Source organism: Tenrec ecaudatus, chromosome 18 (assembly GCF_050624435.1).
Source record: "Tenrec ecaudatus isolate mTenEca1 chromosome 18, mTenEca1.hap1, whole genome shotgun sequence".
Classification (NCBI taxonomy): Eukaryota; Metazoa; Chordata; class Mammalia; order Afrosoricida; family Tenrecidae; genus Tenrec; species Tenrec ecaudatus.
In genome coordinates this window covers 10639338-10651878 of record NC_134547.1, presented here as the reverse complement: position 1 = coordinate 10651878, position 12541 = coordinate 10639338, and the positions used below count along the sequence as shown (strand labels likewise).

The 12541-nt window shown below is 56.1% G+C and overlaps 1 protein-coding gene and 1 non-coding gene across 3 annotated transcripts; both read left to right on the top strand.

Moving 5' to 3' along the window:
* The first annotated feature begins 2069 nt into the window (after nt 1-2069).
* NOP53 (NOP53 ribosome biogenesis factor) lies at nt 2070-11845 on the top strand. 2 transcript variants are annotated; one of them, XM_075537315.1, is made up of 13 exons: nt 2070-2413; nt 5714-5778; nt 7168-7276; nt 7629-7828; nt 8072-8142; nt 8720-8815; nt 8911-9015; nt 9204-9386; nt 9686-9861; nt 10110-10176; nt 11288-11364; nt 11445-11501; nt 11774-11845. In XM_075537315.1, the coding sequence occupies exons 1-13, from the start codon at nt 2085-2087 to the stop codon at nt 11778-11780; spliced, it is 1542 nt and encodes a 513-aa protein (XP_075393430.1). In that variant the 5' UTR covers nt 2070-2084; the 3' UTR covers nt 11781-11845. The 2 variants fall into 2 exon arrangements, with proteins under 2 accessions (XP_075393430.1, XP_075393431.1); XM_075537316.1 differs by lacking the exon at nt 11774-11845 and having other exon boundaries at nt 11445-11505.
* On the top strand, nt 10229-10335 carry LOC142432961 (small nucleolar RNA SNORD23). The gene has a single exon (XR_012781034.1). It is a non-coding gene; the product is annotated as a small nucleolar RNA SNORD23 (small nucleolar RNA).
* Nucleotides 11846-12541: the final 696 nt, after the last annotated feature.

Below are 12541 nucleotides of genomic sequence, written 5' to 3'. Positions count from 1 at the left end.
CTTGGGTCTCCGTGCCCCTTTCCTTTAGGAGTCGAGGACTGGCCTTCTTGAGGCCCTGGATCCCTTTGGACGGTTGCCTGGGCCCAAGGGCCTCTGAGCTTCCTTATTTGTAAATAGCGACGATAAGTTGATTCAAACATGAATTCCGAGCGGGGTGGTGGTTGGTCAGGCAGTAACAATAGCTACTATTTCGATGACAAAACAATACTGCCTCCTTTATCGGCCATCTAGATCTTTCTCCCAAGGCACTGCTGGGCGGATCAGAACCGCCATCCATTGCAGCCAAGCCCTTACCTTTGGTGCTATCAGGCCAGGGTTCCTGATTTGAGGTAAATGTAACAGTATACTCCCACTTCACAGCAAACGGCCCTGGGGCAAGATACCGGGTTTTTTTCCCCCAAGATTCACGATGGTCTATACTTTTGGGGTTCTCATAGCAAACATTCCTAATATCACTTGAATAGAAGGTTCTGTGTTGCCAACCTGAGCATTCCTAACATTCTTTGACATCTAAGATTGGAACAAAGCCAAACGTTCCAAGATTGGAAGGGGCTTGCGCTTCATCTGCAACCGAGGGTTCTGATTTCCCTCGACGTGCCAACAGGGTTGCTTTTTTTAAACGATATAGATTCACTGCCAGCCAGTTGATTCTGGCTCACAGCAACCCTACAGGAAAGGGCAGAACTACCCACGTGGCTGTCAACACTATAACTTTTTTTTTTAATAAACCATTTTATTGGGGCTCATACAACTCTTATCACAATCCACATATACATCAATTGAGTATAGAACCCTTATACATTCGTTGCCCTCGTCATTCTCAAAATTCGCCTTCCACTTGGGTTCCTGGAATCAGCTCATTTTCTTTTTCCCTCCCCTTCCCTACCTGCTCCCTCCCTCCCTCATGAACCCTTAATAATTTATAAATTATTATTTTCTCTTACACTGCCCGGAGTCTCCCCTCACCCACCTTCCTGTTGCCCATTCCCCAGAGAGGAGGTTACATATAGATCCCCGAGATCTGTTCTCCCTAAGACTGTAACTCTTTATGGGACTGGAAAGCCTCCTTTTTCCCCCAAAGAGGGCTGGTGGTTTCAAACCGCTAGACTTTCAGTTAGCCGTCCAACATGCAACCACTAAGCTACTTGGGGCTCCTTTGAATCGGATTTTTCTAAAACAATGAACATTGTAGAGTAAAAAGAAAAAAATTTTTAAAGTCTTTTATTGTGATTGGGGTGAAAGTTTACTGAACAAATTGCACTCCCATTCAACAGTTCATCCACATTTTTTTGTTTCATGACCTGGTTTGCGGTTCCCAGTACGTAAGAGCACTCTTTCCACTTCCTCCCGGTGTTAACCATTTCCATTCGCCCTTTTTAAAAAACAAAGTTGTCACTTCAATCCAATCCTAGCAGTAAGAGTTGTCCATCCTTCTTTTCGACCCCCTTCCGCCTTCTGAGCTCTATCCCTAGGCAAATGCTGCCCTTTCGATGTCCTGGTTAATTTACCTATGGAGTGCGGATCTCCCTAGAAGCAAGCCCACGTTAGTGTTCATCTTGTATTTAAAAAGCAACCCAGTCGTGGGTGGCGTGGGTCCAAAGGGACAGAGAATTGCTTCCCTAGGGCTTCTTTCCAAGGCTGGCGTCTACGGAAGCAGGTGGACAGATCTTTGCCTCGAAGAGGGGCGGATCCGCACCACCAACCTTTCTGTTTGGAGTACTTAACCATCGCGCCACCAAGTCTCCTTCGTTCACCTTCTCTCTCTGTTATCCTCACAGCCTAGGAGGATATCCTCACAGCGACTCTCTTGTTCATCTGAAAGTTGAGCGCAGAAGCGATTCAGTTCCAGACCTGAAGGGTGAAAATATATAATGATCACAAAAAGGAATAAAGCCAATATCTATTCTAGGAGCGAAGAGAAAAGGCCGCCAGGAAAGGTGTTTTGCGTAGAGCGAGAGTCGAGTCCTCCAACCTGGGGCTGCGAAGCACCTGCAGATCCCGTGGGACAAATGGGGAGGGGTCAGTCATCCTTCACCAGGAAGACAGCCTTCCTGCTCCCACGCTGCCCTCGTCACTTTACCAATATGGCGCCCTCCGGAAATGCGTCACGGAAGTGGGCGGGCGATCTGCGCGCGCACGCCCCCAACCGGATGTCGGGGCGCGCGCGGCTGGGCTCTGCCTTTGACAAGATGGCCGCGCCAGGTGGTGCCGCTGGTAGCCGGGCGCGTTCCAAGAGCGCTGCCGATTCCGGCTTCCTGGGGCTCAGGCCCACCTCGGTGGATCCGGGTCTGAGGCGGCGGCGGCGCGGCCCGCGAAATAAGAAGCGGGGCTGGCGGCGGCTCGCGCAGGAGCCGCTGGGGCTGGAGGTGGACCAGTTCCTGGAGGACGTGCGGCTGCAGGAGCGCACCACCGGGTAGGTAGGGCGGGACTTCCGGGGCCCAGGCCGCGGGCTTCTAGCGCCTGGGGGGCTTTTTTTGGGGGTGGTGGTGGACTAAAAGCCGGAACGCTAGTGGCACGGTTTTGAGTTGAGCTCCTAACTACTAGGATAGCGGTTCGAGACGGCTAGCTGCTCCCCGGGAGGAAGGGGAGGCTCCCAGTTCTGTGAAGGTTTACAATCCCGCAGCCCCCCCCTCCCGCGGGCAGTTGGACCTACAGGGTCGTACGAGTCCCACGTGTGCCGTACTCGGCAGGACTCGGCTGTAGCCATTTGGGCGGCTCGGAACCAGCAGCTGCTCAACGGGAGAAAAAGGAGACTTTCCTCCCCCGGGATGAAGGAAGAGTCTGGTTACCGGCCGCCCCGTGGGGCTCCGTGGGTCGGACTCGACTCGGCGGCGGTGCGTTCGCTTTTCCTGCAGGGCGCGTTGGGTCGGGGTGCCCACCCCCCCGCCGCTCGAGAGAGAGCGGAGGAGGCTAAGGGTGCCGGCTCTCGGAACCCTACACGGGCTCGGGATGAGGGAGACGACTGGGTTGGGCGGCAGTGGGCCTGGGGGGTTTGTCCCTGAAGGGTGGGGGTAAGCTCGCCTTGCCGAGCATCGCGCTGCGGAGGACTGGGGGCTCGGTGGGAAGTGGGGGGACCTCTGCCGGGTTTGGCAGGGGTTGCCAGATGTAGCGAATAGAGGCACCACGTGCGGGGTGAAATTTTGAGTTTCCCGTAAACTGGTGATTGTCTTGAAAACAAGTAGCAATTGACGCATGTATCTTGCATATTTCCCTATCTGGGTTAAGCATGTTCCCAACGGAAGCGAGGGAAAGTTGTTGGTGGGTGGGGCCCCCCACGTGACAGAAGAGCCCCACTGGGCTTTCTAGACCGAGACCCTGGTGGCGCAGCATGTCAAGCGCCGCGCTACTAACCCCGCAGTGGTTGGTTCAAACCCACTTGTGGCACGAGGGAGGAAAAAGATGAGGCAGTCAGCCCCCAGAAAGCCTTAGGGTCTCAGAGACCCTAAGGAGCCGATCATCGCGGAACCACAAGCAATCAGAATTCACTTAGTGGCCGCGGGGGGGGGGGTGTTCTCTTTGCTTTCTCCATGGAAGGCGCCTTGGCGGTGTAGAGGTTCACCAAAAGATCAGCAGTGAAACCCACCAGGTGGAGTCCAGCAAAGGTGGCGGTGCGATTGCAATATATCCTGTCTCTCTATATAATTGCTGTAATGTAATCCCAACAGAGTAATCACACGCCATGGAATGTAAAAATGTTACGTTTATTAGAGCAGGCTTGCGAGGGGGCTGTCCCCCTGAACAAAGCAAGCAGGGGTTTTATGATTCCGAGGAGAGGGCTGTCTGAAGGGGAGGGATTCATTCTCAGGCTGGCTGGGTATGGGGGGGTGCAGCTAGGGGGAACAACACAGCTGCAGGTGATAATTCAGTGCCACTGGAAAGTTGACATTTCTTGCTATTTGGGCAAGTGGAGTACAAGGCATTTCGAGAGTCAAGTGCAGGGAGGGGGAAAAGGGGGAGCCGCTTGCTAGTGGGACAGTTTAAAACACCAAGGAATTTCTTTCAACAAGCTGGGTTACTGCACTAATCAGGCAGTCTCTGTTCCGTAAGTCCACAGCAGTGGGCGTTTGCTTTTAGAATCTTGGTGGATAGGTTAAAGCAGCAGTTCTCAACCTGGGGGTCGCAACCCCTTTGGGGGTCGAAAGACCCTTTCACAGGGGTCGCCGGCTTCATCACGGTAGCAAAATGACAGTGATGAAGTAGCCGCGAAAATAACTTTTTGGTTTTGGGGAAGGGGGTCACCACCACATGAGGAGCTGTATGAAAGGGCTTTCGGAAGGTGGAGAACCACTGGGTTAAAGGTTGGCAGGCCACACAGCCATCCATTGGATGCCCTATAGGACAGCAGAACTGCCCCCGTGTGTTTGAGGCTAACGCAGCCGGGGTAGAAAGCCCCATTTTTCTAACTCGGAGCAGCTGCAGATCAGAGCCCAGCTGGGAACCACTAGGCCACCCATGCTCCCGCAGTGACCGCTGAAGAGCGATGTGAGGCTCCGGGTTCACTGTGTTGGATCTGACAGCTCTCCCTTGCTGTGACTTAGTGTAAAGCCCTGCTAAACTGAGGGGGTCGCCCCGATGGTGCAGCGTTCCCAAGGTGGTTAGGAGCACCTGGTGGCCAGAAAGCACAGCCATTGGAAACTCCACGGAGCCCGGTTCTTCCGTGACACCTAGGGGGCGGCAGCCGGCCCTTTCTGGCTGCTCTATTAGTTCAGTTCAGTTCTCAAACAATCCCGCGACGCTGATAGCGCGGCTTCTCGCGGTGCAGCCATTCCGGCTTCCTCCGCCCCCCTAAACGCACAGCCCGCCATCTTTCAAGTGGCTCTGGCCCTTTGAGCCCACAGAGGTTATTCTTTACCCTGCTGGGTCACTCCTTGGGTCAGGAGTGGGAACTCGCCGAGGGCGGTGCGGCTGCCTCGCAAACATTGGCAGGTGCAGAATGGTCGGCCGCCGTGAGTTAGGAGTCTGTCCTGGAGGCTCGGAGTTTGTTCAGAGACCTTAAAAGATCTCTATAATCAAGGCAGGTATTTTACATTTTTAAATGACTTTCCTGGAAACAGGACGGCAGGGTAAGGTGGGGGTGGGGTTGCCATCCAGTTTCCTGGATCCAGCGAGAGGTTGGAGAGGAGGCGCAGAAGGAGATGAGGCTTAGTCAGCAATAAGAAGTTAAGAAAGGTTATGTTGAGGCAGAGAAAGAACTCCCGGGAAGAAAAGGAAAGCAGAGAAAGGGATGGGGCAGGAGCCTCTGGGCGGTTCCGAGACCCAAATAGCTAGGTAAGTTAAGTCAGGGAACTCAGCAGCTTGTCGGAGAGGCGGTGGGAGTTAAATAGTTAACACATACATACATAGTTAACAGAAGGGAGAATCTATTACTTTATTGCTTGCAGCTGCAGGACCTTAAGTCAGGATGTGACCTGTGGGAGGTCATCTTGTTTGCAGACCTGCTCTTTGAAGCACTGGGGGAGGGGGCTATGCAGATCGACCTGGGAAGGTAGACTGCTTCCTGGGGTGCGGTGTGGCAGGAGTTGCATAGTTCAATAGGTCCTGAGGAGCCAGAGAGGAGGTGGGGGCTGCCTGATCCGTACTGGCCCAAACACCCAGAAAGCTTCCTTTGGGCACGAAGTCTGAAACTGAGGGGAGGGGGGGGCGGGGGGGGGCGTGGTGTGAGCAGCTGTGTTGGAAGCGGCTTGAGCCTGACGCTCTGCATTTTGTCTCCCAGTGGCTTGGTGTCAGAGGCGCCCGACGAGAAACTCTTCTTCGTGGACACAGGCCCCAAGGAGAAAGGTGAGTTGTTTGGGAGAACACCCCCCCCCCCTTGAGCGCCTGCTAAACGTGTAGTGTGGTTTGCCTAGTTAGGCTACACATGTAACATGCAGGGAAATGGGGGCGGGGTGTGTGTCTTACTCCCATAGTGGCTCTTGTTTCTTCACGGGTGTTACTTTTGAAAAATTACAAACAAAAAAAGTAATGAAATGATACAGGCAAAGCTGAACCTGAGTAGAACCTACAGGTACCAGCTTCCTGCTGTTCGTTTGAATGAGAGCAAGTCCAGGCCCATTTTAAGGAAAGAAACTGTTAGCCAGTGAGACCTTTCATTTATTAAGAACAGAAAGATCTACTTTACAGTTCGTGGGCAAGAAACTAGTTACCACCGGCTTGCTTTATTTTGCCCCCAAACTAAAGCCGGGACCTGCTGTAACAGGGAGACAAGAGGCAGGTGTCGGGATCATGTGAGGACATGTGAGAACAAACTTGAATGGGGGTTCAGAAACGAGGAGGAATCCTAGGTGGGACACACCTTCACTGCCTGAAGTCCAAGGGAATCCGGGCACGCTCTGTTTTCTGTGGCAGCCCTTAGCATGCTATGTGGTACAGCCCTGGCACATTGAGGAGGGCCCCCCTGGTGATGCAGCGTGTCACACGCTCAGCCGCTCACCCGAGGCTGGAGCTCACCTAGAGACACCTGGGAAGGAAGGCCTGCTGCTCTATATCTCCACCTCCCCCCCGAAACTCAGCCATGGAAAGCCCCCTAGAGAGCAGAGTTGGACTGTGACGCAGTGGTTAGAAGACACAGAGCCCTGGTGGCAGAGTGGGTCACCCACCCCTCCGAGGGAGGAAGATGAGCCTGTCCGCTCCCGTTCAGTCATATAAAGGAAACTGCACTTATTACCGCATCCACTTCAGAGCCTAGCATCCTTTCATCCTTTTTCTATGTTTTGTTTTGAGGAACGTGAACAGAACAAATTAGATTCCCACTCTGTTAGTAGAGTGTAGGGTACCATATTCATGGGCATTATCCCTTAGTTTGTGAGCCAGTGCATCATTTTGCTAAAAGGTGGCCTTGGGGATGTGTCTGTTCAGGGGGAAAGTGTCTTTGGGGCCATCGTCTCTGGGAGCCCTTTAGGTTCCGCTGAGTCCAGTAAGCCTGGACAGCTTAGAAACATGAGTTCTATTCCCTGGTCTTTCACCCTTATCAGCTCTGCCTGTTGTGGTGGTTCCAGTGTAGAATACGGCTGTGGTTCTTATCATGGGTCACTCCCGTGGACTAGTAAAACCCCAATATCCTCAGTGAGCAAAGTGGCCCGAGCTGGCATGAGATCAGCAAAGACCCAGCACTGCTCCCTGGCGCTTAGTCTGGGTGGCATTGAGGCCCTGGTTCTTCTTCTGCTGCAGGCTTGAAGAAGAAGAGGGCCAAAGGTGGGAAGAAGTCATTGCGTCTCAAAAAGCCCCTCCGGATCGACCGCACCCTTGAGAACACATCCTCGATCCCCGTCCCCAAAGAGTGAGTATTTGGGCAGCCCCCCACCCTCCCCGTTTGCCTGCCAGGCTGTGGGGCCCCTTGTGCCCTTCACCCCCAGTCCAATGCTTCTTGATCCCATGGGGGGTGGTGTTGGGGGTGTAGATGGATGGGACTGGCGCCTGCGTGCTATGGCCAAGGCAGGGCAGCGTTGGAAGGCTCCCTGGGTGGGAGAGATGGGAGGGTTTGGGTTCAGAAGTCTGTGCTGGCGCATCCACCCAGGGCCCACGTGATCTGAAGCTGAGGGTCCTAGGGAGTAGGAGTGGCGGTAGTGTCTGGGTATGGCTGGCGGTTCCTAACCCCCCCTGCCTGACTCACATGCCTCTCCCCGACCCAGTGTCCTCGCCCACCAGGTCCCCAATGCCAAAAAGCTCAGGCGGAAGCAGGAGCTATGGGAGAGGCTGGCCAAGCAAGGCAAGCTGCCCCGAGAGGTGCGGAAGGCCCAGGCCCGGCTCCGCCAGCCCCCCACTGCCAAGGCCAAGCCTGGGCTCCCAGACACTGCTGAGCGGCCCTTCTATGACCTCTGGGCCCCTGACAGTGAGTACCAAGCTCTCCCTTTAGGGCGGGGCCAAGGGGAGGATGGGGAACCACAGGCGGTTGTGCAGGCTGTGCACTGACCACCGGACAGCACAGCCCTGTGCTTTGACGGGGAGCTCTCCACCCTGCCCTCAGCCTCTTCCTCCTTCCAGACCCTCTGCACCCATCCACCCTCTGAGCGATGCTTAATGGACGGTCCTTTCCTTCTCTGCACGGCCCCCACCACCCCTCCTGTCCCCACAGACCCTCTGGACAAGCCGCTGGTTGGCCAGGACACCTTCTTCCTGGAGCAGACTAAGAAGAAAGGCGTCAAGGTGCGAGGCCACCCTGCCCAAGGGGCACTGGGAGTGCGTGTGACCAGTCAAGGCCATGGGGGGAGGAGGTGAGGGTACTCAGGACATGGACACGATCAGGCCAGGGAGCCCTTGTGCGGGAGAAAACCCACCAGTGCGCCCCAGTTCCACTGGGTTGGCAGTGGCTGTCTTCTCAGGCCTTTCTTCTGAGGTGCCTCTGCGTGAGGGCATGCTGCCAGCCTTTTGCCAACGTCCCGGGACTCCTACACCTCTGGTAGCGGGTCAGTCAGGCTGTGCTACCAGCTCCATGGGGCTTGAACCTCTAGCCCTTCCTGCTGCAGCCGAGTACCAGCCAGGGAACTCTACCCTCTGAAAAGAACACAGTGCAACCCGGGTTAGAGGCCAGGGGGAGGCGAGAGCCTACCAGGTCATATCCTGGGCACTGGACAGGCCTCCTTCAGGACACTACTGAGCCCCAGGTAGCTCTGGGTAAGGGGCATGGGGCCAGTCTGTGGCCCCAGCCTGGCGTCCTAGTTCAACCAGCGAGAGGACTTTGAGACAGCGGCCCTCACCATGCTCTGGCCTTGTCCTTCTCCAGCGACCTGCACGACTCCTCACCAAGCCCTCCCAAGTGCCTGCCCTGGAGGTGACGCCGGCTGGAGCCTCCTACAACCCGACCTTTGAGGACCACCAGGTTATGTTGAGGCAGGGGACAGGGCGGACAGGAGGGTAGGGCCCTTGACCAAGCCCCTCACTGGCCTTGTCCTCTCTTCCCCCACCCCATGGCAGGCTCTGCTCCTGGCAGCCCATGAAGTAGAACTGCAACGGCAGAAGGGGGCCGAGAAGCTAGAGAGGCAGTTAGCTCTGCCCACCGCTGACCAAGCTGCCACCCAGGTGAGCCCTGACTGTCCCCTTGTCCCCTCCATAGCCACCTTGCCTGCCAACCTGACCCTCTCCCTCCACCTTCAGCAGTGGCCCCGGCTCACCCCACCTCCTGGATTCCCTTGCCTGCTGACTCCCCCATCCCTAGGGGTCTCCCCACCTCCAGGAGCCCTTACCGTGCTGACTCTTTCCATCCCCAGGAGTCCACATTCCGAGAGATGTGTGAGGGACTGCTAGAAGAGTCGGATGGGGAAGGGGAGCCAGGGTCAAGCCAGGGGCCCGAGAGCACAGGAGACCAGCCCTGGCCTCGGCCCACCCGCCTGGCCCCGAACCAGAAGAAGACAGAGCAGCAACGGCGCCGGGAGAAGGCTACTCGGACCCTGGTGAGTGCTCCTGCCACCCCCAACCTGCTTTCCAGTTCCCCGACACTTGTGCTCTGGGATTCTTGGAGCTTTGTCAATGGGGTGATTCCCCAGCATCCTCCAGGTGGCCACTAGGCACCACCTTGGGCTCAGGCTCCTGAAGGGACCCACTGGAGGAGGCCCCTGCTGGGGAGGTGAGGCTTCCAGACCAACTTAAGATGGATACCTCTTATGCAGAAAGCAGCTCGGGCCCTGTGTGGCAGGAAAGGCCTCCTGACCACAGAGGCGCTCGCTCACTGACCCTCTGACCCTCCTCACAGCGGGCAAAGCGGGCTGCACTGCGGGCCGCTCAGCTCAGGCACCAGGAGCTCTTCCGGCTGCGCGGAATCAAGGTCCAGGTGGCCCAGCGGCTGGCAGAGCTGGCCCGGCGGCGGGACAGGCGGCAGGCCCAGAGACTGGCTGATGCAGACAAGCCCCGCAGGCTGGGGCGACTCAAGTGAGGCCTGGGGGGTGAGGTGGGGTGCGGGGTGGAGGTGGTGTGGGGGTAGAGTTCTCTAACGGAGGTTAGGAAGCCACTTTAAGGGGCTCTACTGTCTGATTCGGGCCCCAGGGCCATCTGCCTTTCCAGACTCTGTAACCCCAAGTTAAAGCACCTGGCTTTCCCGACCCTGCTGGGTAGTAGAGGCCACACTGGCACAGTGGACTCTGCCCAGCGCCAGCCCTAAGCCCCACTGTGCTTCCCAGGTACCAGGACCCGGACATTGATGTGCAACTGACCTCGGAGCTGGCAGACTCCCTCCGGACCCTGAAGGTGCCTGCTGGATGGGAGCAGGGGTGGGGGCGCTGGAGCTGTGGAGACCCTGTGCCCGCTGATGATCCCATCCTTGCTCCCCAGGCCCTCCCGGGCGGTGGGCGACACTGTGGCTCCCCTGGGCTGGCCGGTTGGGCCGATGCCTGGGGGCTGAGGGCAGTGGCTCCAGAGGCTGTGGTGGGTGGACGGGGGTGGGGTGCTCAGACCTGGACTCTTGGGATCCCCCCCACCCCCGTCTTCCAGGCACTGCCACCTTTACGTAGTCACATCATCCTGATAGAATGGCGTCAATGTCCCGTGTCACGGTTCCCACGGCAGGCAGGGTCCAGGTGCCCCAGCTTTTCTGCTCCCGTAGTGGGTCATCTTTAGCTTCAAAGGGGCTCTCATCACAAACAGATCGCTTTTTAGGAGAGTGCCACTCTGCCAGCTTGCCAAAGGTGGCCGAGGGATAGTTTTGGTTCGGGGTTCAAAGCGAGTCTCAGGGTCATCTGTGTCAGGAGGCTCTGGTTTCTGCCGACCCAATTAATCTGGTCCTTTTGGTTCTCTTATTCCTCCCCCTCTGTCTAAGGCCAGCCGTTGAGAATGGTTGGTGGAGGGAGTCGGGCACCATCTCACTCTTCGGGTCTTGGTGGATGATGCCTTGGTTGGTGCGGGCTCTCAGTCACCATGTAGACATAATCCTTCTCTGAGTCCTTGGTTTCCTTCGCAGCCTTTTGTTCCTGACAAGAAGTAGCCACCAGTGAGATAGTTTCCCCCTGTATGGTGCCACGCTCGCTACCCTTGAGTCAATGCCAACTCTATAACACGCCCCTGTAGGAAGGGCTATAATTGGCCCTGTGAGTTCCAAGACTGTCTACAGGAGTAGAAATCCCCAGTGTGTCCTCAGGAATCTTCTGGAAGCACAGACTCGCCCCTCTCAGTCCACAGAGCCTCCACTGGCTCCTGAGAGGACCCTGTGTTTCACTCCCTGGTCTCTTCAGGAGACTGTGCCCCCCTGCCCACTCCCCCTACTATCCCCTACCCAGGGTTGAGTCCCTGAGTGTTGGGCCAGCAGGCCTAGGGACATGGCCAAGCAGGCTCTGATCACTGTGACACCCCCCTTCCCCCATAGCCTGAGGGTGACATCCTCCGGGACCGATTCAAGAGCTTCCAGAAAAGGAACATGATTGAACCGAGGGAGCGAGCCAAGTAAGGACAGGCCTTGAGGGGCTGGGGGGTTGGGTGGGGGGTTGTACTTGTTGGCTACTGACCACCCATCTCCTCTTCAGATTCAAGCGCAAGCACAAAGTGAAGTTGGTGGAGAAGCGAGCATTCCGAGAGATCCAGTGAGTGCCTTTCCCTCAATGGGGCCGTAAGCACAGCTTGAATTCACTGAAACCAAAGAGAAAGGGAGCCTTAGGGGGTGGGGTGGGGTAGGGGTGCTCTGCCAGCCCCTGAACTCAATGGCTGCAGAGCCACTCCAAAGTGGCCAGACCCAGAGAGTGAGGAGGGGCCGGTCCCAGAGGCTCCAATAAAGCCCGCCTCAGAGGAGAGTGGGCAGGAGTGAGGGGCGCTCTCTCTTCTGGCCTGGCCTCAGTCCCCTCTCCTCTGTCCCCAGGTTGTGAAGGCTACTGGATACCTGCGTCTCCAGCCTTTAATAAACCCAACTCTTGAGGTTGTCCTGCGCTGTCTCTGGTGTCTTCCCTCCAGTTTCATTACCCTGAGGACAGATGCAGCTCGGCCAGCGTTCATTGCCAGGGGCCAGTCAATCAACACACATACCCTAAAAACAAACAAACAAAAAAAACCCCACTGCCCTCAAGGTGATGCCTACTCTGTCTCCATGGGTCTCAGACTGGACGGCGCAGAAAACCCCCTTCCTCCCAAAGAGCCAGGTGATGATTCTGAGCTGTTGACCTTGCAGGTTGCAGCCCAACAGATAACCACTATGCCACCAGGACTCCTACTTCTCAGCTAGGTTCCAGGATTTGTTCTTAGGGCCACACACAATTAAGGACTCGTAAGGGAAGTGAAGAGAGTAAAGAACAGGTCATCGGGTCTTCCCCCACAGAGCACTGAAATTTGGCTTTGAATTTCCCGACCTTTCAGCAATTCGCAGAGTGCTTTGCTGCCCACAACCCCACTCTGTTCCTTGAGGACATTGAATAGTATCCCACCTGTTGCCATGGAGTTGATCAGAGCCCTTAGCAACAGAACTGCTCTTTAGGATTTCCTGAGACGATGGTTTTATCAGCCACTAGGGGGCGTTGAGTCCCTAATTCTTAGATTGAATTTTAACACAGATCTCTTCTATCTGTTGCACAACTTGCCCATCATTGAGGGAGAGGGCACTGTCAGCCCCAACAGCTCCACTTGATTCAGCTTG